At 39.7% G+C, this 25,719-nt stretch overlaps 1 protein-coding gene across 12 annotated transcripts in view; it reads left to right on the top strand.

Moving 5' to 3' along the window:
* The window catches only part of MEF2C (myocyte enhancer factor 2C), a 151,305-nt gene that overhangs the window by 109,101 nt on the left and 16,485 nt on the right, over positions 1–25,719 (top strand). For 8 of the 12 annotated variants that reach the window (XM_019532340.1, XM_019532342.1, XM_019532346.1 and 5 more), the window contains exons 5-8: positions 3,740–3,926; positions 5,158–5,205; positions 24,240–24,412; positions 25,656–25,679. In XM_019532340.1, the coding sequence (XP_019387885.1) occupies positions 3,740–3,926; positions 5,158–5,205; positions 24,240–24,412; positions 25,656–25,679 (432 nt within the window). The remainder of the gene's footprint in view (positions 1–3,739; positions 3,927–5,157; positions 5,206–24,239; positions 24,413–25,655; positions 25,680–25,719) is intronic. The other 4 variants (XM_019532345.1, XM_019532347.1, XM_019532344.1 and 1 more) reach the window with 2 other exon arrangements.

Genomic DNA, 25,719 nt, shown 5'->3' with positions numbered 1-25,719 from the left:
AAAATTGGCTTATACTCTTAATGAAAAAGGTCAATAAATTTTCCTCAGAATAGTCTGAGGATAAGAATTTACATGTTTCCTAAGTATCTGATAATGTGTACTTACCAAAGCATTGCACAGTGAATAGAAGTCCACTAGAAAGCAGCTACGGACCTCTCTGTCTTTGAGCATAAGAATTAGCTAGACTTGGCTGAAATTTGCCAAAACATCTTTAAAAACATGAAAGCTAACACAGAATGTTTGTCTATTCATTTTTCAGGGTTTTTGACACCCAAGATTTTGTTTTCCACAATATTTTGTAGACCAGCTTGCAAAATTCACTCCTAGCTCAATGCTGTGTGATTTTACTCAGTTGAAATTTTACATTAGCCATCTTTTGACTTGTGGAGAGAAGACAGGCTAAGACAGAACAACATATCAGAAGTCACACACAATAACATTGTGTTGAATGCACTGAGGTACATCAGGTCCTGTCTGTGATAGACAAGATACATGCATGCTTGTTTTGCCTCCAGCAGTGGTAAAGGGATCTGTACCAGGTCCTGCACACATTAGTCAAGGAAACATGAATGTAAACACACATTTAAAGCAGCCAAAACCAAAGTAGTAAATTTGCAGCTGGGAGTTTGAGGGGTAATACTGGTGATGCCTTGTTTTCCACCAAGACCTCACAGTATACCCAAAGCAGGCACAAAGGTTATTTATGCCCCATATACTTTGACTGAACAAAGAATAAAATTAAGAACATGTTCTTTCAAATTAATTTGCACATAAAAACAAAGAATAAACCAACTTAACTAAGGTCAACTACATGTAAAGTACACTGTAAGATGACCTCGCTGTATTCACACGCTATTTAAAAAGCATGCTAAACCAAACACTATATATATGTCTAGTAATGGGGCATGTAAATCCTGCAGCTAAATTAAGAATGCCTTTAAAGAATGACCGCAGAAAACCTAATAACTGTTTTGGCAATGTCCATATGTTTCAGTAATGAATAAACTGTAGTGATAATAGTAGTAGTGGCAGCAGAAATCAGGATCGGGACCCCAAAGCTGTGCTCTGAGCAGTCACTGAAAAAAGACAACCTTTGTCCTGAATTGCTCACAGTCAATAGTCAGATACAAATGGATGAAAGGTAGAGAATGGAAGCAGAAGTTGATTAATTTAAATGGCTTTGTTATATCTTCAGGTGGATTTTTTTTAATTGGTACAGAAAGAAGGATTAAGGGAGCAGGGAAATAAAAAAAAAACAGAAAACATTAGGTACCCATCATATAATCCAGGCCCTATGACCTGCAGGCTAGGATTTGTAGGCCCAACGGTACAGATGATTGTAACAGTATGCAGAATGATTCCAGAGCGGGGAGGGAGGGGATGGAAAGTGGGGTCACATGCAAAATCTCCAGCACCCAAGTGCCTCTTGAAGCCTACAGAGCAAGGAGAAAATAGAATGCACACAGAATGACCCTGCATGGGGAGCTCTGCACCTCCAAAACAGGCTGCCAGGTTAGCAGCCCCATGTTTACCTTTTCAACAGGAACACCCTGGTGGAGAGTTGGCAATCCAATTGGATCTGAATTCATGGCCCAGAACTTGTTAGAAATGTAGAAGCCATCATTCCAACATGTAGCCCAGAATAGTTGATGTAGGATCTGGCTAGCAGCTTCATGACCAGCCACTCTAATCTGTAGGGTTTCTGTCCCTACCTCAACCTCATTGGGCTCCCCTGCCACATCTCTGCTATTTGGGGTTTGTGTAAAAAGGTGAGATTTTAATTCATTGCATTTTTAGATTTTCCTACATACCTGATATAACTTTTCAAATTATTCAGTATGTGTGCAACTCTAAGGAATTGTGCCTGCAGTCATAATACACACAAAGATCCTATTTCTGAATCATGTGAATCGTGAAACTTCCTGTGTAGAACAGGTTCCATATGTAGGCACAGGTTTGATAATGAACATAAAATCTTGCAAGGGTGCTGCAGAGAGGCCTCTAGTTGGGTTTCACTAGTTATATTTTTTAAATATGTAATTACTTATGCTGTCTATTTATGAAAAGCAGAATATATCACTTAAATATCCAGAACTCCAGAACATAGTAATACATACAGATTTGATTGCTAGCCATTGAAACAAAGAAATAATACTCCCCACCCTCCCCCCACCCCCCCCGGACTTGAAACAGCCCCTTGAACCAGCCTTTCAGGAAAGTTGGCCATTAGGGACATCAGATATGACTGCATAGGAGCAAAGAAAAGCTAGTTCTACAATCATACTCTGCCCTGAACTGGAATCTTGTTCACTTGCTGCATATCAGTGGCAAACAAAATGATTTCTGTATTTATATGACTAAAATATGGCTGGAAAAAAGGAAAAAGGAGGGGAAAAGAGTAAAAGGGATTTAAAACTGCCATAATTAAACAGCCAGTGATCCAGTATGCAAGACAGCAGTGAACTACTACCATGTAAATAACTGAATAGCCACAGAATCTATTTCAGGGTAGAACATGGGTGAAGCTATGCCCCTTCCACCTTGTCCCGACACAACGGGGCTATAGCACTATGCATACAGCAGTTCTCATCACATTCATGCCAGGTCCCAGAAGGCATTGTCAGTTTACCAGCATTCAAAACATGAGTCAGCACCTGCCTCAAAATCATGTAGTTGGTTTACAAAAGATGAAATTTTTTAAGCAATGTATCTGAGTTTTTTTTCATTTGCCTCAGAAAACATTTTCAAGTTTTTCATTGCAACTATGAGAGCAGGTAAAAAAAACCATAAAGCCAGAATTGCCACATATTCGTCTTGATACCAGAACCTTATACAAGCAAGTATACAAGCAAGACTCACAAAACCATGGCTACTGCATTGTACATTTTGCAGATATAATGACTGCCATTTGACACTGCCACTCAAGACTGCTGCTGCTTCTGCTCCCTGTGAAGCTCAAAGACATAAGAGGCATAATTTGCCACAGTTGGCAAAATGCTTTATTGAAAGAGATCCTTCAGGACAAGGAGATTCTACTTTTAAACAAAGAAAAACAGTATATTGGAAAGGCTGTGTCCCCTTTCTTCCTCCCTTCCCCCACCCCCCAAAAAAATCAGTTTTGCTTTTTGTCACATTTTCAAGGAACACTTTGCTGCTTTTACATCTCTTCCAAAATATAGAAATAGTTTAACAAGAAAAGTAATTATGTTTGATCATGCCTTTAATATGATTGGGATTCATTCCTGTTGCTAAAGCTACTTGTACTGAAACTAAAGCTTACCCTTCTGAATTCCACCCCTTCTAATTTTTTTCCATGAAATGAAGTCATCATAATTATTTACCTTTGATCTTACAGTCATCTGTGACACCAGATTAAGATATCACAAGTGAACAAGTATGACGTCAATGCATGGAAGAAAAAGAAAATGCAGCTACATGAAGCAGGGTTTTGTTTTAAACAAAAGTGAGGGGGAAACCCTTCCAGTGTTCACAAAGCAAAAGCACAAACTGCAGTAAAATGTAGTGATTTTTAAAGCCATTTTTAAAAACCTTGTTTAGTGCCTAAACCATAGTTAGTTCCTACTTTTTAAACTCTTCTCTTGATTCTCACAGGGAGGGGAGTTTAAATGTTTTAACCACCAGTTCCAAATTTTTGAACTAAATATAGAGTAACTGTACTTGAAGACTGTTGTGCTTCTGTACTATTCTTGTCTTTGTTTCCCTTTTTTTGCATGTACAGGCTGTTCCACCACCCAACTTTGAGATGCCAGTTTCTATCCCAGTGTCCAACCACAACAGTTTGGTATACAGTAACCCAGTCAGCTCACTCGGTAACCCCAACCTTTTGCCACTGGCCCACCCTTCTCTGCAGAGAAATAGCATGTCTCCTGGTGTGACACATCGGCCTCCAAGTGCAGGTAACACAGGTATGCTTTGTTAAATCCCATTTCTTTAACTGATCTTTTCTGGGAGATAACTAATGTGTCTTTTTCACTTTAAACTGTACTAAAAGAGCAAGATCCTCTCAGTCATAATAGTTTCCCCAAAACTACCGTGTTGAAAAATCAAAGACAAAGCTGAAAAGGTTCCTATGCCAAAATTAGAAAATAAAAATAACCCTGAAATAATGTTCTTGAAACAGATGAATATTGGCTAAGATTAAAGGAAATCAATAAAAGATAAAAGGGAGATGATTTGCTGTTTTACTAAAAAGGCAGCTCATCTGTTTGTTTCATGCAAGAATTCAGCAGACAGATTTCCATAAAATTTGAAAAAATAAAGTGTGGTCAAAGCAAGCCTGTCTTTTAAAAGTAAAATAGGCCTCTAATTACTGAAATCAACAGTCGAGACGTTAAATGGAGGATTTGTGATTATTTATATATTCAAAAGATCATTGATGGGTAAATGTTAGTCCATCTCCAAGCTGGAATGTCTTGTTGGATAAGCAATCAGTTGCTTTCTATGCTTAGTGATATATAGGGTCACCTCTGATCAGGATAAATGAGGATTAGTCTCATTCTTTGTGGCCAAAGCAATGTCATCCTTAAGGATTTTGAGTTCCATTCAAGGACTCCAGTCCAAGGAAGAGTTAAAAAAAATCCTCAGAGCAACTGTGTGTGAAAGGGTTGAGAAATTTATAATCAACAATTAAGCGAATACATACTATAATTACATAATTTATAGTACCTTCACTGTTCACTGGCCTTTTCCAATAAAGTAGTATTTATCTTGTTTTTTCTAATTCAAATAAAATTAAAATAAATCCGCTTTACAAATGATTACGTATAGTCAGACTGAGTATAATTTTTTTTAATATTAGTGATTTTTCTTACGCAATGGAAAGCTGAAAATCTACAGGTTATCAGCTATTGCATTTATTTTTAAGCTTGCCTGTCACCAATGAACAAACATGATAGCTGTTAAACCTTACTAGGGGCATTTAAAAATGTTTCAACTATGGACATGAACTAGTGGACACTAAAGTCACTTAGGAATGCTTGTAGGCTTAAGATCAGGCCATCTGTGAGTAGAAAGCTGGTTAGTATTGCTTAAAGTGTTTAACTTTTGTGGTTTGGGTTGGGGTTTTTTTTGTTTCTATGTTTGTTTTTGGTTTTGGTTTCTTGTCATTCTCACTGTGACTTTTATTTAAAACCATAGGTGGCCTGATGGGTGGGGACCTCACAACCGGTGCAGGCACCAGTGCAGGTAAAAGGAAGATTACTCATATTAAATATTATAAATCACTGGGGCACCAAAACAGATAGTTAGTATAGACTTAGTCTTTAAAAAATTGTATGTTTGGGATGATTTTTAAAGTGTTTAGCATTATGGTAGTTCTCTCAGTTCAGTGGGAGTTTTACCATCAACTTCAAGGGGATCAGCATTAGGCTAGTGTTCAGCACCATTCAAAACCCCACCTCCTGAAAACCCCATGTAAAAATCTCTGGACGTCTTCATTTTCCACTTAACGTCAAGGATTTCAATAAAAATCTTTGGGCCCAGTGATATAACCCTTAGACTACCAAAAGTCCTAGTGAAAGTCAATTCTAATTGAAATCCTGATTCTTATTATATATATTTCAGTGAAGTTTAAGTACATGCTTCAGTTTAAGCACATGTAAACTGTCCCTGCTCAGCAAAATACCTTAGCATGTGCTTGAGTTAAGTACATGTTATTTGTATTCTTTTTGAGCCAAAAAGGTAACAGTGAAGAGCCAGAAGTGAACTGTCGCCTAATTTTAAGCATTTTCTTAATGCTTCATGGTATTGGTCCCTAAGAGACAAGGAGAACATTGGTTTATCCACTCACTGGCTGACTGGGAGCTATATGAAAGATTAGTAGGGAGATCCATGTTGTGTACCATAAACCAGAGATAGCAGTAATTGGTGATATATACAGAAGCTGACCCCCTTGACACTGTACTTTAGAGGGACTTACTCCTGGTACTTGAAACACTATTTCTTTTTGGGCTGCACTCTTCTCATCTTGCCTCAGATCACACACTTTCATTTTTCATTGTGTGCAGATGACTTGCAGATGTTTGTGTGATACATCTCTAGTAAAATTGAAACTGAGCATCACTGTAACCAAGTAACTTTTGACTAGTACTGCACCTTTCAGAGGTCATTTTATATTCACTTAGGACTAGAACTTACAGACAATAGAAACATAAGGCTTTTTGGTTGTCTCTTGTTTTCATAATACCCATACTAGAAAATGACAATTTCCTTAATTATCTTTTGTTATTCTTTGTAACACAGCTGAAAAAAGATTTGGTCTGTTGGTGTTTGCATGTTAGACCCTTCCTTGACAATTTACATGATAGAAGTTTTAGATTCTGCAGCAATGAAACAGGGAAAGTAAATTGATTGCCCTGTTAATGGGCTCCCTCTACTGGCTTGCTAAGACATGCCATTGTAGTACAGCCATGGGCCTGTCTGTTGTTTTAGAAAGGTGCTGGGAATTAGTAAACACAATGTATCTTTTAAATATATATATTTGTGCACACTAAAATAGAAGTTATTCTATGTGTCCAGTTGTCTTTATCATTCTTTATGCTCTCTAAAACCTGTGTATTATCATACTCAGTTGGAGGACATATTCTTTTTACATGCATACTATTTCTCTTTGAAATAAGTGTAATGAAAAGGACAGAAAGAGGATAGAGAAATATAGAGAATTTGAGTTGCTTATTGGCAATATTATACACTTGACTTTCAAGCAATGTACCTTTGGAGTCATCAATTGATTTAGCTGTATATAAAACAGACATTACTAAGAATGCATCATAAATATTTAATTGTATGAATAGTCTTTGTTCTTTATCTAGTAAAACACCAATACAGTTATGCTTGTCATGCCTTAAATTCAAAGCAATAGGAGGGATTTGCTATAGTTATGAAGAAAGATGAGAGGTCATTATAAGGCCGAATCATCTGCCTCAGTAGCATCATTCAACAATGCCACTATTTTGGAGAGTTCTCTCTTTCTCTCTTAAGGGTACAGAAGAATAAACATCAAAAGTTCTCTTTGTTCAACACTTTTTGTAAGAAACAGAGACCCCTGTGTTTTTTCCATTTGGCTTCTTAGATGCTCATAGCATGATCATGTGGTTTAATCTGTTAGGGTTCATATTTTTCACCATATTATAACTTACAAATTTGCATTTTTCTTCAGTATCTAAAAATAGCATATATTTGAAATAATACACTCCAATGAGAAGATTTGAATTAAGAGTTCCTTTTCAGTCACTACAAAAATGAAACAATTTTTTATTGTTAACACAAGGGCATCAGTTTCTGCATTACTTTAACAAATTACATGATAACTAGAAAATGGCAAACGGAATAAGCTACTTAGGTTAGGTAAGTCCATGTTTTGAAAACTATGTTATTTTGTTGGTTTGAATTGTTCCAAGTAATAACCCTGAAATCACTCACAGTTTTACCTTGGGAGTCAACCCAAGATATAAATAGAACTGCAGAAAGCTGACTGCTTCTTTATTATCCTACACAACCAAATACCAGTAGTGGTATTTTTAACTAAAATCAAGGTTATCTCAGGTTTGTTAGTGTAAATTTGTTCTTATTCTAACACTGGTTGGACAGTTGATATCATGTGACAGTAGCAACTGCCAACAAAATTAGTGTGAACTTCCCATTTTGTATAGTTGCTAAATTATAAATATAGCAGTGTCTTTGGTGCCATTCTCTTAAACCAGAGACCTTTGATTGAAAGAAAGAACAAGAGTTCTTTGGACCTAAATCAGTATGCTCTCAAACCACTTTTTAGTTACATCCTTCAGTTTAACCCATAGCTAACATGAAAATGAGGTGACATGCTACCTGGTAACATAGTAAAGTTTATGAAGTTATTTTAAGTTTTAAGGAGACCGTTATTCTTAGATGTAAACCATGTAAGTTATGGGTAACTTGACAAGAAGCAAATCATGTCCATTAGTTGTTTTTAGTACTGTTTGTTAATTAAGCAATAGTTTGACATCAGTGTTGAAAGTCTGGTAAAATGATAAAGATTTCAAAAAATGGTTAACTGCTTTTTAAATCATAATGCTTTTGTTTATCTTGGAGGCCTTTCTTTGCAAGTATATGTTTGATCTTGTGGTTAGAACTATCTCTGAGGTTGGGTTATATTTTGCAGTTTATTCCACAATGAGACCATTGGGTAATGAACACTTTTTTCCCTCTTTTTCTATTTAATTTTTCCAGTCCATGTAACTAGGAATATATTGTGAAGGTGTTTCAACTCAGTAGTTTCTTGTATAAAACTGAATGAATCCACCTTAGTCAACAGACTTTCTTCAAGTTTACAACCCAATAAATAATAGTAATAATTAGTTATAATAATAGCAGAAATAAAATAAAATCTTTAAAGACAGTCTAACATACTTAAAATGGACTCTAGTATTTTCCTCAGAAGTGTCATTTTTATTTTGTTTCTATACTTTTCTGTAATTTGCTCTTCTGTCAGTTCCATTTATTCTCTATCATCTTTCTTAAGCCACATGGCTAAATTTTCAAAATATTTAGAGATTTTGGGACCTGATTTTCAAATGGTACTAACTACTCATCTTCTGTATGTGGCTTCTTTACAGTAACTCCAGTTGGACATTAAATCATTAGTCACTAAAAAATTACTAGTCATTTCTAGAAACCTAGTTCCTTTTAAAAACTTATTCCAATAGTAATCTATAGATCATGAGGAGGCAGTGAGTACTTAAGGAGGGATTCTGACATTTACCAGATCATGGTGGATCTTCAGTTCATTTAGGACTGTGCCCAAGACCTTTTCACGCAATATTTAATTAATCAAATAATTTGGGAAATGTTGGGAAAATGCAATAACTGTTAGATTATTCTATTTCCCTTCTGATTTTTGAACTTTCAAAGGGTTCTTCTTTAACTATGATTTTTTTTTTTTAATATAACTTAGATTTTCCAGTAATCATTTGACTCCCAGAGATAAGTCTTACAACACTAAGATGTGTGGGGATGTGGGCACACTAGATGAGAGAAATAGGCTGCAATTGGACCTAGACAGGTTACAGGGGTGGGTGGATGAGAACAGGATGGGGTTTCAACACTGACAAGTGCAAGGTGATGCACCTGGGGAGGAAGAACCTGCACCATACCTACAGGCTGGGGAACTCCCTTCTCGTCAGCGCAGAGGCAGAAAAGGATCTTGGAGTCATCATTGACGCCAAGATGAACATGGGCCGGCAGTGTAGGGAGGCAGTCAGGAAGGCCAACCGCACCTTGTCATGCATCCACAGATGCATCTCGAGCAGGTCCAAAGAGGTGATCCTCCCCCTATGCGGCACTGGTCAGGCCGCAGTTGGAGTACTGCATCCAGTTCTGGGTGCCACACTTCAAGAGGGATGTGGACAACATGGAGAGGGTCCAGAGGATGTCCACTCGCATGATCGGGGGCAGCAGGGCAGGCCCGACAAGGCTGAACCTGTTCAGCCTCCAGAAGAGAAGGCTGAGGGGGGATCTAGTGACCTGTTACAAACTAGTCAGAGGGGACCAGCAGGCATTGGGGGAGTCCCTGTTCCCCTGAGCACTACCAGGAGTGACTAGAAATAACAGTCACAAGCTGGCAGAGGGTTGGTTCAGACTAGACATCAGGAGCCGCTACTTCACTGTCAGGGCGACTAGGATCTGGAACTAACTTCCAAGTGAAGTGGTGTTGGATCCTACCTTGGGGGTTTTTAAGAGGAGGCTAGAGGTACACCTTTTTCATGCCAAGGCAGGGGGTCGGACTTGATGATCTGCTTAGGTCCGTTCTGACCCTACGAACTATGAAACTATGAAAATACCAGATATAGTGTGAAACATGTTCAGAGGCACATTAATGCACAGGCCCTTATGGCCCCTGCCCTTAGGAAATGGCAGGTTTCCCCTTGTAGTCAGGCAGCATTCTAGACTGCAGGGGGTCCTGCTTGAGGCTGCCAGGAGTGGGACGCAAGGGATGGCCTGTTCACATGCTGCACACATGCAGATGACTAGGAATACAGCTGTGCAGTGTGCAAGGCAGCTCCCTGCAGGTAAGTCTATGGAGGGGGAAGGGGAATTGGGGGGGTAACAGATTGAGGCCCCCACAGTGAGGAAGGGAGAGGGGGCGAGAAAGGGAGACTAGGAATACAGTTGCACAGTATGCAGAGCAGCTCTCTGTAGGTAAGCCTGTGGAAGGGGAATGGAGGAGGTAACAGATTGAGGCCCCCACGGTGAGGGAGAGGAGCAGGGCCTTGGGTTGGGGGTGCTGCCCAGCCAGGGCACTGCATGGGACTGAGGCAGAAAATGGGATAGAGCCATGGTTGGAACATCGAGGAGGCATGTGGGATGGAGCAACTCCCTGCTGCTGCACAACGCCCCCCCAGGGGAAGCATAGATAGGGGTGTGTGCCCCCCTGTATTTGTGTACATGATGGATGAAGGCTGCTCACTGTGGACTTGACGCCCTCTGCTCTGCTGCCTTTCCCTTGGGAGTCCTGTGCTGGCTGTGTGCCCCCTGCCCACACTGCAGCAGCGAGGCAGCAAGTTGTGTCTCCCACTGCCGGGAGGGCAGGGGGCGCATAGCTGGCACAAGGCCACTGGGGCAAGGGCAGCAGAGCGGACAGCCTGCTCCATTGGCCCCTCACCCTGCTGACATCCAGCTCCCAGGGTCCAGCTGCAGGGGAGGAGTTGCATGATACATTCATGTTTATAATGGGGTGTAGTGGGCCTCCAATTTTCTGTTTGCCCAGGACCCCAATAAATCTTAATCCACCAATGCTCATGTTAGTTATAAGAACTGACAATGCTACATCTTGTTTGATAGGTGCAAGATTCAGAAAATCTTGTTCTTCAGAATTGCTGAAATTCAGACCTATATGAATTTTGTACAAGACCTATGTACTATTTTAAGTCCCGTTTGGTCCTTTTGCAGCTGATGCAATGCATAAATATCATGTTAGTTTTTTTCAGAGAAGGGAATTTCACCTACTTAAGTATTTTGGAAGCAATTTTTCAAGAATGAAGGCTTCTGTCAATGCACACGGATCACACACTGACCAACAGTTTCACCAAAAAAAGGACACTGTATACATTATCAACAAAGCAGTGTGCATATATATGGGTGCATGCAAGTACATTCTTGGTGTAGACCTCCACCCCTACTTTGTGAAAGTTTGGCCTTTACTGAGTTTCCAATAGTTGCATAGGTGTTGAAGTGATACATTTTTACTTGTTCTCTGTCTTACATTCTCTCTAATTCACAGTGTCTCAATATTTGTATTTATAAAAAAGATAGATTTGAAAGGATTGAAGGCAAAAAGTCCTATGATCATGAGTAATGAACAGTTGTCTGAGTCATACAGATAAGCAGTGCCTTGGAAGCAGAATTTTAAAGACAAGCAGGATGGCTTTTGTTTATATATGACAAGCACTTTAAAATAGTCATTTAGGAATATATGCCCAAACAATAACTTGGAATTATTGGATGAAATCCTGGGTTCCATTGAAATTAGTGGGGGGTTTGCAAATGACTTCAGTGAGCCCAAGATTTTACCCATTGTATTTTCTGTACTGCCTGCACAGAAGGCATCATGCTGTCTTTTTTCACTGTATTCTGCAATCTGTATCTTTGTTCAGAGACAGAGAGAATATAAGGAAGCATTGCAAATCAGCAAACATCTGGGTTTCATGCTTACTCTTGAGTAATGAAAGAAATAGTTGATGCCTCCTGAATCTTGGAATGCAACTATGCCTTTGCTCTGGGAACGAAAGCAAAAAATGAATTTAGCCTTTTGGAGCTGGGAGTACAAATCTTACAGTATAGCAGCATGTACATTGTACACATTCTTGACAATATTGAGCTCTTGCCCTTTATCTTTTAACATGATCCCCAATTAAAGTATTCAGGCTGTAGATTCCAGTTGTTGTCCATACATTTGCAAACTGGTAAGAGTGGAGTTGTTGCCCAGAGTTTCAAAAAAATCGAAAAGTTAGGGAAGAGTTAATAGCTACTTTGAACTCAAGTTTATATCTTATGGATTTTTAGAACTATTTTTAAAGGTTTTATCATCATATAGTACATGCAAGTATATACCATGCACTGTCCTTTTATGAGTACATTTATTCTAACAAAAATGTTGGAAAACTAGGAATGTGTGATTTGTGATTAGAACATGTAATCAGAACATGATGTAAAACTACATTGTTCATGTCTTCAGCAGTTATCCATATTACAAAAATATGTAATTTAACTAAAATGCCACTTACCACTGTTTATGAAAAATAAACCTTCACCAATATATTTAAAATATATTCTGGAAACTGAAAATTACATTTTCATATTTTACACTGACCTAAAATTTGAGGACCTGAAGAAGAATGCTTTATACCCAAAGCTTGTCAAACATCTCTCCCAGCTAAGCAGTTGGTCCAATAACAGATGTCACAAAAAATACTTGCCTCTCATATACTTCCTGGGCCATCACAGCTGCAACAGCACTCCAATTCTACTGAAATTGGAGTTGATTCTTATCCTGAAATATTTTTCTTAAACGGTGTAGCATTATTTTCCCCCAAAAAGGACACTGATTTCAAATAGCTAAAGAAGTAAATGAGTTATCCTGAGTTTTAAAAAGACTTTCAAGCAGTCATGTGTAGAAAAGTGCAAGAATAAAGTCTACAGATTCATGTTTTTCCCTTGATATATTATAGTTGCCAGTAATGTGTTTTCCCCATTATATACCGTATTTTTCGGACCATAAGACGCACCTTTTTCCCCCCAAAAGTGGGGGGAAAACGAGGGTGCGTCTTATGGTCCGAAGGTGTGTGTCCCGGGGAGACGGGGCGGAGCTTGCCCGCGGAGGCGGCGGAGCCTGAGCGGGACATCCGCCCCTTGTTTACACCGGAAGCCGGCGCCCGTGCCGGTGGCTGGGAGCCGGCAATAAAAATGGCTGGCCACCGGCACACTTAGTCTCTCCTGCCATAAAAACTGGGTGCGTCTTATGGTCAGGTGTGTCTTATGGTCCGAAAAATACAGTAAATCTGTTTGACCCTTGTTGTGATTTAACACTCGAGGGCAGAAAGGAAAGAAAATGTAGCTTGTTAGTTGTATAGGAAGGACACAATTGCAACTCCCCATGTGTGAGTATGCAAAATGGAGAGATTGATTTATCACATACTCAAATGTATACATGCTTAACCACTTTATTGGATAAGGAATTAATTTCTTATAGAAATTGGACAGGCAGGTCCATGAGAATCTTATTTCTAAAACTAAATTTTAAAAGAGCTCATAATCATATTTCCAAGATGTTAGCACCCACAGTTGGTAACGTGTAGTCAAAAGAGCTCTTCCCCTTTTTAAGCACCGAAATAAGGACAGATTTCAGAATAGCTCCACACCCAACAGTTCTAACTGCTACTACCTGCCAGGATTTTGAGCACTGATTTATTTTCAGGCTTTGACCCTGGGGTACCAGAATTTACATGTCTAGTGCTTACAGTAGCACTGTATTCCATAAAAGGCTGAAAGGACAGTGACATAGAAACCACACAGGTTTACCCCTTGTTTTACATAGTACTTGTATCTCAACAAAGGCAGGACATGCCTGGCTGCTATCAACCAGCAAGGCCAAAGGTCCACCTGAACCTTAGCAGCCACTGGGCTAACATAGTTAAGGTGCATCAGCTTTTATAGCCAACAGTACACAGAGGACTGATACAACTAGCATAACATCTAGCTGTCTTTAACTTCCTAATCTGCATGACAAAGGCCCCATTTACAGCTGTGTCAACATGTGCTAGCTCAGTGATTCTCAGCCAGGGTATAATGTCACCTTGGGCTCCCTCAAAATCTCTGCAAGGGAGCTGCACACCCAGCCCCAGTGTAGAGAGAGATTAAGAAGTTTTGGGGCCCTGGGCAAGAAGAGGATGATGGGGGGAGGATTTCTCCACTCCCCACAGGACCTGGGCTCCAGCAGGGGGAGGAAACTCTTCCTTTCTTGGTGCTGCTGAAGCGGAGGTATGGACCTGGTTCTCATACACTCACTGGCAAGTATGGAGAGCAATGTGGAGTAAGTGAGGGAAAGATTTATTTGCGTGCTCATTTGCATAATCCCAGTGTATGCAAAATGGGTATGCAAATGAATCTTCTTGTTTGCTTTGTATTGCTCACCATGGCTGGCCGGTGAGAGTGGGGTCAAAAAATGAATAACTATCATATACCCAGTACCACTATCCCCCCTCCCTCCCCCTCCAGGCAACCAGGCCCATTTGTTAATCTGCCTATGCCCCTGTGCAAGGAAGTAAGTGCACCACTTGCTCCTCCTCCTGCACAGTACCCCAAACCTGCCCCAGCATCCTTCAGAGAACAGTTTACACAGCTGCCCTCAGCCACCCTGGTACCAGATGCTCTAAGCAGCATGGTTTGCCACAGGTAGGGAGAAGTAGGGCCGCTGCTGAGCCATGATTTTCAACCAAGCTCACCCCCTCGCCTGGTCCTCACATACTACCAGGGCCAGAGGGAGGGGCTACAGAAGCAGGTGGTTTTGGTCCCCAACATGCAAGGAGCAGTTGTGGAGGCAATGGCTGCATTTAGCACCTCAGGTACACACCAGGGATGAGGACCTTCCTCCTCCTAGACTTTACGTATTTTGTTCCCAACCCCCTTCACCTCTGATTCCGTAAGTACCCTCTGCAGGCCATGCATGCAGCCCAGCATTTTGTCCTGGCCGCTTGCGTTCCCCTAGGGGCTACTCATTTCAGCCCCAGGACAGCATCATCCTGACATAACTAACAGAAATTGGCCTGCCAGTTCCCATCAGTGACCTAAACCCAGGTGTGGGGAGTCCAGGTGCTGCAGTGGGAACAAGCATGCACAGGGCCCAGCAGAGCTGGGGACATGTCCCTTTCAGTAGTCTGAAGAGGAGAACATCATATATCATGTCATATCATATAGTAATGCAATGCATTAATGCATGACTTAATCATATAATTGTAATGTTTACACTATAATAGTCATACTATATTTATATTAGGTTTTTTTAAAAATAGGGTGCTATAAAATTGTGAGATTTAGAAGAGTCCCTTCAATCTAAAAATATTGAGAATCCTTGGGCTAGCCTTTGGCAAATGGGGGAGTGCGATTCAAACCCACATATCTACAGCTGCAACAAGATGTCTTAACCCAAGAGTGGGCAGTTATTTTGGCTGGAGAGCTGCTTAACGAGTTCTGGTGAGGTGTTGTGGACCGCAAAGGTAGCCCTGCCCCTTGATGGTTGCCCTGCCCCCTGATTGCCATCTTGGGACTAGAAATCCCTCCCTTAACCCCTGATTTTTGCCAACAGAAGTCCCTCCCTTTGTCCCCAGAAGTACGTCTTTTGGCAAGGCAGTTTGCCATCTTGGAATCAGAAAAAAACAAACTATTTAATAAAAATCAAACGTGTGCAATAACATATTTTAATTTGATTTAAGAAAAAAAATTGTCCTGATTTGTGTGCTTACATTGTATACACAGAGGTGACTGCATAACACAGGGGTGTGGGTGCATATATATGGTGTGTGGGCACATGAAACCCCCCCACTATAAACACGTACCCACCATTGCACACAGTCCCTTTCTACCAGCAGCAGCAGCAGCAGCAGGCAGCAAGCCCTCAGGGTGCTCATGACCTGTGGCAGGCAGAGCCCCCCAGTGGCAAACGGTCCCAGCAAATCCCTAGAATTGCACATGGCTGGGCTGCCAGCTTCATCGCACAGGGCTCACATGCCCATGCCCCATACCACCAAAGGATGCATCATATGATGAAGCCAACAATATGGATCATGGGGTTTAGCCAGAGCAACAGGAACAGGGGCAGATCCAGGCCAACTTCATAGCGTGGAGTTACCCACCATTCCCCATGACCTGTGCATGGCAGTGAGCAGTGCTGAGCCACTGGCTACGTGATGTGGGGCTCTCCACAGAGGCACACAGCTCAGGCAGAGAACCCAGGAACTGCATACAAGCCTTGTGGAGCCCTACACAATGGAGCCAGGTAGACTCTGTGCTCCCACCAGTATGGACTCCCTGCTTCTCCTGCCCTGCCCTGGACCCCCACCACCTGCAGCCCTGGGACACCGTCACAGGCCCTATGTTCCATCCAGTTGTTGCTGTGCTCCTGCCCATTGCCCCTCCCTTCTCCCCACCCGCCTGCCGCCACTCCCACCCTTCTCCTACCTCCACCTGCTGCCGCTGCTGCCCTTCCCCTGCACCCACCCACACCTGCCACGGCTCTTCACCACCGCTTCCCACCCTCCCCCCATTGCTCCTCCTCCTACCACCCTTCACTGCCACTTGCCTACCTGCAGAGCTGGGGTCATCAAAGCTGTCCTCCAGGCAAGGGTGGGAGCACCGTGCATGCTGCCCCCCAGGGCTCAGCTGCATGCAAGCATAGCAAGGGCAGCCCTGGGCTAGGCCGAATACAGTGAATTAGTAGGTATCTGCCTGTGGACCAGATGAAATTGCCTGGCAGGCCAGTTCCAGCCCACAGGCTATATTTTACCCACCCCTATCTTAACCATTCAGGGACCCTCCCCTGCACTTCTGATGTTGGTTTTGCTATCCTTAATTTCATACACATTTAAAAAGATAAATATGAAACCCAGTTTGTTTTACATTTATGTGGATTTTCTCATTAATTAAAATGAAGTGGCTGAGCTGATCAGGTGAATATTCAAACTAAATAATGTAGTATACACACACACACGCACGCACGCGCACAAATTTAGATGTATAAACCTAATAGAGCAAAACAGTTTTGTTGAAGTGGAAACAAATGAATCAATACAATTAGAGGCAAAGATATAGGAAACAATGTTTTCCTGCATTAGAGTAATGTAATCCTAAATTCCTTAAACAGGATGCCATTAAGAAATTAGCCATTAAGAAATTACCAAACATGGCAAATTGTATGGAGCTATGAACAGATTTTATAAGAACCAATGATAAGAGTATTGACAATGGCAGCTACTTTGTGATGAGTGGATGGAGGGGGAGAAACACCAAGACTCTGCTTGTCTGTCCCTCCATTTTGATATGTAGCACAGAAACCAGGGGCAGGGAGAGCAAAATTAACTTTAAATAGCTATTACACACTCATTCTTGTAAGGCCATTCAGATACCTAGGTAAATTAGAACCGACTCAGGGTTTTTAATGTATGTTTCAGTTGCACAGTTCCCCTAGAGTCTGCCTGCCTATCTAGAATAGGTAATGTATGCTACACTCCAGTCACAGCCTCATATTCTCCTTGTTCTAAGGGATGGGAGGGTGGTTACCTTAAATGTTCTGAAATTTTGATTCCTGGCCAAGCAACCTACATAAATAAGTATACCCCTTAGATATGCCCACTTGGTATCCAGCACATCAAGTCCTCTTCTAAGGATAGATACCTAGCTGACAAGGGCTTATATTATGGTGGTGGTGCCACACACCTCTTATAGGAAGTCCTAGGCACTAGAGTACTCACCCAAGACATGGGAGCTCTCCTTATTTTGAAAAGATTCAAACCAACATCTCCCAGAACAATGTCGTAATCACCAAGCTATATAATAGCCTCTATAGGAGCTTCTTCCTTCCCTCCTGTTGAAGCTGGACCTCTGGTAGGCTGTTACGCAGGAGTTATGAGGACATGAGAGTAAATGAGAGAGCCTGATTCTGTAGCATTCAGACATGAATGAGTTAAACCTGGGTTCTGATTCCTACTGCCAAGTCTGGTTATGCATTTTCAATTAGACAGTTCGTGGTTAAAAATAGAAATTACCCTACAAAATAAGCACCTACTCAACTAAGTATCTAGCCTTTCTGTTGCTAATAAGGGTATGTGGCTAGAACAATTAAATCTTCTGCCTTTTTACATTCTTAGAGCAGATGTCCATAACTTGTACCTAAACACCATTTTCCTGCCTCTCCAAAGACCCCAAATCCTGTCCCATCCCACGTATGGCATAACTGCAGTCTACTAGGCTCTCCCAGTATTGATATTGGTATCTTAAGCTGCTGCACTGGCATGGATTAATGAGAGCGAGATTGTAAAATGCTAACATCACATCATACTGTCATTTTAGTTTCTAAACTGACATAGCCCTTTTGTTACCGCAAGAAAAGTAAATATAAAGAATTGTTGTGACACTTTCGCCCCTGTCCCCAAAACTCTTATCCCTTTCTTTCTATTCCACACAAAATCAGTTGTTACTTCACAAAATGCCTTAGAATTCTTTCATTCAAAGTCAGTAGATTTTACACACCGCATCTGTCTTGCTCCCTGTAATTCAGTAGAGAGGTCCATTAGTGTAACAGTGTGGGAATGGACAGGTATTTTAATGTAAAGATTTTCTTCTCCTGGGCGAACACATTTCTGCATTGGTTTTCTTCTACCACTTCCAGTTAGCTAAGGTAATGTACTGTGAAATGACTAACAGATGCAATATGTGAATAAAACCTTCAATTAGTTCCTTTAAAAATTATGCTGTAGCTGAAGACAGGCATGATTCCCTCGCCATAGTGCATTATGGTTGCTATCCATTTTGTTTTGGTAATAACCAGCATTTACTGTTCCATCAGTATGTGTGCATTAAAAATAACAGGTGTTTTCACATATGGTTTGAGGGGAGGAGGAGGGAGTTTTAAGTAAAGTAACTTTGAGAGCTGCTCTAGTAAAGCTCCCGCAGCATCTCCTGTATCAGCATCCCCACACTTCAAAATGGCAGTGGGGGACACTTTAACTAAAGCTCATCAAATGAGCTTTAGTTAAAGTGCACCCACCACCATTTTGAAGCATGGGAATGTTGATACATGGGACTCAGAGGCTTGCTGGAATGTGCTAATGAGCACACATCATAATTACAGTGCATTGGAGCACAGGCATGTCTCTGCATGTCTACAGGCACCCAAGAATTGTACACATGGAGTAATTGAAAGGGCAACGTAAATCCTTCATTATTATTTATTTAATTCTTGCTTAGGAAAAATTCCTCTTCTGGTCAGTGAGTCACTGAAGAATGCTGATGTGTGTGTAAAATTAGGAAGACTTCTATTACTGGCTTCCTTCTTTTCTAAGTTATTCTTTACCTGTCATAAATTTCAATAGCAGAGAGAGGTAGTTAGCCATGTTAATCTGAAGTTAGGCAGAAGGCAGAATAGAGTTGATGAGACAGAAAGATGCTTAGCTCATGAAGTGTGCGCTTGCTCATGAAAGCTTGTGCATCTTTGATTAAGTTAGTCTATAAGGTGCATCTGTATCCTGCCTTCTGCATAAATTTCAGGGTAACATAGGAGCATAATTAGGTCACTTATACACAATGTATCATTCTACATTCCTTAAGTATTTTTGGAAGGCTTGCTGGTCAGGTAACAGGATTAAACCAATAGTGACATATAGACAGGGACAACCTATAAAAAGGAAGTCCGTATATTCTCTGAAAATTTGTGAGGTAGAAACTAGCAGGTAGTGAATAGTAACTCTGGCAACTTGAAATAACTGCTGGACTTGCTGAATCTTACACAAGTATTGAACACCTTTTTCTTATTACAGTTAATGGGAAGTAGGTGTCCAGTGGTTCTCAACAGCTTGGAAATTTTCAGCCCTAAATTGCTGGTGTTAAACACTGAGCTTTCCAAAGAAAACACTGATTTATTCTGTGTTACATTAGTAATTCCTCAGGGATATATTAGGTTTTTGATGATGATGCTTGGTTAGGTGTTTTGGATATGGAGGAAGGGAGGTTTGTTTTGTTTTGTTTGCCTAAGTAATAATGCATTTGTAAAAATCAGAAATTTACATAGGGTTCACTGTCCAATTTGGGCAAACATGTTACAGGGAACATGTCTACACTTGCATTTTAATACACAATAGCCTATTTTACTCCACATTAAAGCAGTGCATTAAAAAACTGTTGCTACGCTAACGCAGAGTAAAAAAGGCTACTGAGTGTTAAGTGTCACCTAAAAACTGTGCATTTGCACTACTTTAGTACCTCACATTGGAGGTATTAAATTTAATGCACATTTGGAAAAGTGCATTAATGCACATGTAGATGCACCTAGTGTCTTTTAAGACTCTCAAATATGAACCCAAACCAGCAGTCCTTACTCATATGGCTTTAAAGTATGTAAGAGATTTAAGATCTATTCTTGAATACTGACTGTAAAAGGTTTAAAATACTGGATGTATCTGGATGTGTACTTTACTGCAGAGCTGACTAATTAGCTCTGCAATAAGGTGTCACCCTCTACATATGCGTCTGTATTAGGATGTAGTAAATTAACTCTGGTGTAGGACAGTACTGTCTAGGATGAGTACTGTCCTACAGTGGAATAGTTATGTGCTCTGAATTGCACACGTAAATGGTGACTAGTGCTGGCTGGGACTTTGTGCTGCAACCAGCTCCTCCGCAGCATATTGAGCCAGGGTGGAGCAACCCAGAGCAGCCTGGCTGCTCCAACGTGGCTCAGTGTGCTGCAGTCCTGGGTACACATGTAAATGCTGCACGTGGGAGAAATAAACTTATTGCTATGTGCTAATTGTATGTGTAGATGCACCCACTGAGTGTTGTCTAACACACTTCACATCTTTAAATTCATACAACAGAGAAGTTAGCATTTAAAATAATAAATATTCTACCTTAAAGTAACCAAGGAAGTCTATTTCAGGTAGTTCAAGTAATCTTTCCTTCAGTGGTTAACAATCTGTATTAATTAGCATTGACTGAGTAGTCCCTAATACATAGTCTTCCTTGGATCTAAAAAAAGTTCTAAAAAGAGAAATCATTGGCTTAATCCTGTGGTCTTTACTTAAGTCAAAAGTCATGGGGAGCTTTCCCAGATTGTTGATTTTCTACATGCTCAGAGAAAGGATTCTATAATCAGAAAATATTTCCCTTTGTAATGTGCAGCTAGCCCAAATAAAGTTTGACTTTAAATTTCATGACATCTGCTGCTCTGCCACTATGTATCTCAAAACAGTTCTTTTTTATGTATGGAATCATCTTTACATATTGAAAGCAATAAAACAAAGATCCCTAGAAAAACGTAATTTGTTCTTAAAACTTTTGGAATTGAAAGTGCTGTAAATTCTGACGTAAGTCCTTTAAAACTACTTGTACATCTATGTGCTTTTATTTTCACTATGCATTACAAATTGTAACTGTAATGTTTAAAACTGTTCTATTCCAGTGAAAATATGGTTTTTTACCAAATAAAAATGTAAAGCAAACTTGCTTTAAAATCCATCTGTTCTTCATTTTCTTATAATCTATAATCAGGAAATCCATTCATACATGACATATAATTTTTGCGCTTTCTAGTGGGTAGTGGAATGTGATGTTCTGCGTACAGTCACTTCTAAATTGATAATTGTCCAGGCGGAGTGTAATTTTAAAGTATAGGATGAAGAAAGGTTTAATCTGTATATTAGAAGCCTTATACAGTTTTTTGCCTCTGAATGTAAATAAGACCATTCTCTTTGGTGGATTTATCTGAAGGTGGGACAGCTGCCTCAAAGCAAGCCACAGCTTTCTGAGTAAGAAAGAGGATGCGGTTTAAAGAGCTAGTTTAAATGCAGACTCTTCTTAGCTGTACACCGCATGTATGTATTCATCATTGATTTTCAAATGATGGGTTTCTATATCATCGGTTTAGAGTCCACAGCCTTACATTCCTGAATCCACATTATGCCAAAAGAATAACAATTTGGTGGCTGGAAGGAGAAATGGTTATTATATGGCTCCAAAATGCTAGCTGGCATAATATGCCAAGAACAGCAGAAATCCACTGGTAAAGAGAAGATTGCAGTAGTTCTTAAAAATAATTTGATGTTCTAAAAATATAAATGTAAGAAATGTCATCACTGCTCAAAATATTTTACATCAGTAGAGTAAATACATAAAGAAAATCTGGCTGATGTTTTTGAATAACATATTTTTTAAATCGTGAATATATTCCTGCTCTTATTTTTTTCATTTAATACAGCACTAAAGCTTGATACAATCTTTTGTGAAGAATTATAATTTCATAGAAAATTACAATGTTTTAAATGTTTCTTTTCTCCAAAAGTTGCAAGCACGGACTGTGGTGCTTACTGGAATATTGCAGAAAGTTTACGGTAGAATTATGAAAAGGCATATTACTTGAGTGAAACAGCTTCATTTTCACACATTGAACATGCTTGTCTGTCATACTGAAACACATTTTCTAAAGCAGCTTTAATGTCTTTTAAACAAATAGCTCCTATGCATAAACTGGTATCAGAGAAACCTTGCTTATATTTCAGTTGCTTAAATAGATTACTTTACCACAATTTCTGTTTTTCTTTAATTCTTCCATTTTTCCAATTACTAAGATAAATTTCATCTGATTGTTTGTTTAAATTAGAGCTCACATGAGTAAATCATGTTCCATTTGTCATACTGAATTCCTGTCTTTTAAAAAGCACATAGTTATTTCCCCAAAAATACCATCTTTAAAATGTACTTCTTTCAACCTGCATCTCTTGAATAACTCAGAGCATTAATTAAAGCTTAAAATATAGCAGATCCATATTCAAAATAATTGTTCATTAAAAAATAGTGACACTAAATGGAATATTCTTGCAAGTGCTCTATTTTGGTTTTGATAAGTGTAAAATCCACTTTTTTAATTAACACATTTTATCTCACTATCTGTGGGTTGTTTGTAAGGAGCTAAACAGCCAACTTAAAAAAAGAAGGATTTTTTTTTTTAAATATTTCTGAAGTTTTTCTACTGTGTTAAATGTTTATCTTCTTTTCACCAAGAATCTAGAAAGAAATTATGCTTGATTTAGTGGATAGTCTAATGTGTCTGCATATTAAAATTATGACTGGATATTATTAGTGTTCAGCTTTTTTTTCCCCACAAATTGAAAGGCTCCATTATACCAAAAGGATACATTCTTTTATTTATTGCCATTCTCATGGTTTCTCCCACAGACTTCAAGAAATAGACCTCTTTCTCCATACATTTCTCTAAAGTAGAGCTATCATCCCCTTTTTTACAGAAGGAGAAACTGAGGCATATAATAACTATATGATCCCTCAGGAAGTCTGTGATAGACTAAAGATGAGAACCAAGGTTTTCTGAGTCATAGGCCTTTGTCTTGCCCACAAGCCCATCCTCCAGTGCTATTTTTAGGCTATGTATTTCTGCTTGCTAGTTGCCAACTAAAGATGAGTCGAGAATGCGTTTTGACTTAATACTTGTTTTCTTGGTATTCACATGTGAGAGTTTTCTCTGTCTGCATTGCCAGTTAAATATTACTAACCTTACTTGGGCTGCACTTGTCTGTACCTTCCTTGGCCTCAAAGAGCCAAAATTTGAAGACTACATTAGAGTCACACTTTTCCCAGCCTTTCCCTGGATATGAGAGGGAATTTGATGGGGGAAGGTGGAAAGGTCTTGATTTCTGTGGGATGGAAACTCATTAGCAGCAGAGCTATGCAAGCATTACTATTATTTCAGTTAGAAGGAGAAATTGCTTCTGGAAGTCCCAAATACCACAGTACAAAGCATTTCCCTGTCAGGATTGTTACAGGGACTTGCAGAAGGCAGCAAAGGAGGGAGAAAATATATGCGAGCATTTTCCAAATAAGGACATTGTCCTGCTCCCATTGAATGTAATGTTGACAGGATTGGGTCCTAAAAGTGGAGGAAAGAGAGTAGAAGAGCATTTAAGACTCTTCCTATTCCACCCCCATCTTTTTCTATAAATTATAGCCTTTCTATACTTGTTCTTTGTTTAAAAACAAAACAAAACCATGAACTGGAAAGAAGTGAGTCAGGCAAGTCAGAATCCTCTTGTATTTGTCCATGAAAGCACAGCATAGTTTTCTGTATTTTTTAACTATAAGATTGTCTGACTTTCCTTTCAGCAAAACTTAGGTCTTGGCTCATTGGAGTGCATCAATGCTATTCAGTATAAAAATAGAGCCAGATAATCAATTTTTCTTCTGTGTACCATTGATGACTGCCATAAGGAAAAGTATCTTAAATCCAATTGCTTCAAATACAGTGTGGGTTACATTTTCACACATAAGCACTAACCTTGCACACATGGTGTACAAAGGCAAAGCTTTTTGAGTGTACAAGCTGTGAAATGTTCATGTACATACAGCCATAGGAAACATATCTGAGGCTTGTTTTCTCTTCAAAAGGGTTTTATTTTTTTTCCACCCCACAGGGAACGGGTATGGAAACCCCCGAAACTCACCAGGTCTGCTGGTCTCACCTGGCAACTTGAACAAGAATATGCAAGCAAAATCTCCTCCACCAATGAACTTGGGAATGAACAACCGTAAACCAGATCTCCGAGTGCTTATTCCACCAGGCAGCAAGAACACGATGCCATCAGTGGTAATGAATTTTCAAGACACATCTTAACATTCAAACAATGGCTATTTCATTGCCTGAGGCTATGGTCCTAAGCCCACTGAAATCAATGGAAAATCTTCTATTCACTTCACTGGCCTTTGGATCAGACCCTCCATTCTGACAGTGAACTGCCATGGACTGGTATTGTCTTGTTGTTGCTTCCTGAAATCATTTTTACTTCCTCCCTTCTCCTGTTCAGTTACAAAATGGCTACTGCTTTCTGCTCATTCTAAATTTCTCAGGATTCTTTCCATGACAACTTTCCTAAGTTGTTACAATGATTGAAATTAACTTTATATATAATCTGCAGTTAACAACCCTGGTTTACACAGTCATAGCCTCAGCAATTGACAGAATAACCAGAAACAAATGAAGTTGAAATCTGTCACTTTGGGAACAAGGGTCATGTTTTATAATGAGGAGAAGCAGTAATTATTCCTTAGATATAGCAAGAAAAAGTGAAGCACGTAACTGAGACCCCTGCATTTCCTGTCTGTTTTAACATAACTTAAGCGGAGAACTATGGTACAAGCTTGAGTCATCAAGGGTTTCATATGAGTGTCTCGCAAAAAATGGCTTCAAGTAAATTTTTCAAGAGCAATGTAACATTAAAAGTGAGGTTGATTAAAGAAGGACCCTGATAGTGAATGTAAGTGATGCTGTAAACACTTTTTTCCATTATGTTGTAGACAAACTATTAAAACAACTTGCAGCTTGGCTACTTCAGCCTGATGCATTATAAATTAACTGAATATCAAACTGAAACCCCATAAATGTGATGCTCTCTTCTGAAAAGATGAGTAATAAATACAGTCTCCTACGGGGCTATACTCAAGTAGACTCAGGCAATGACAAGCTGTCTCTATCAAATGATTTATTCCAGTGCCCTTAAAACTGATACTTTCCAAGGGATTCTGTCAATGGTCAGGTCTCTGGCAAGCAGGTGCTGCTACACAATCTTTGCAGCCACTGAGGCTGGAGCTGAAATAATAAATACATTCAAAGACCTACACTAAAAGCTGAATATTTTGTCTTCATATTTGAAATAAACATCTCATTAGGAGGACAAATAATGGCTTTAGGATGTGTTATTTTTATTGACTGTGTTAAAAAATTACTTTACTGGTGATACCAATCAGGTAAAACTATTCCTTGTGATAGAAAGCTGCCCTCTAATAAATATTTACATTAACTAAATATTAACACTCCTTTCCTATGCTCTCAGTCTGAGGATGTTGATCTGCTTTTGGTAAGTGGTTGTGATGCTCACTTAATAATGCAAAAACAAT

Source organism: Crocodylus porosus, unplaced genomic scaffold (genome assembly GCF_001723895.1).
Source record: "Crocodylus porosus isolate Cpor-Errol unplaced genomic scaffold, CroPor_comp1, whole genome shotgun sequence".
Taxonomy (NCBI): domain Eukaryota; kingdom Metazoa; phylum Chordata; order Crocodylia; family Crocodylidae; genus Crocodylus; species Crocodylus porosus.
The sequence above is the reverse complement of the archived record's forward strand: the minus strand, read 5'-3'. Positions and strand labels throughout refer to the sequence as shown.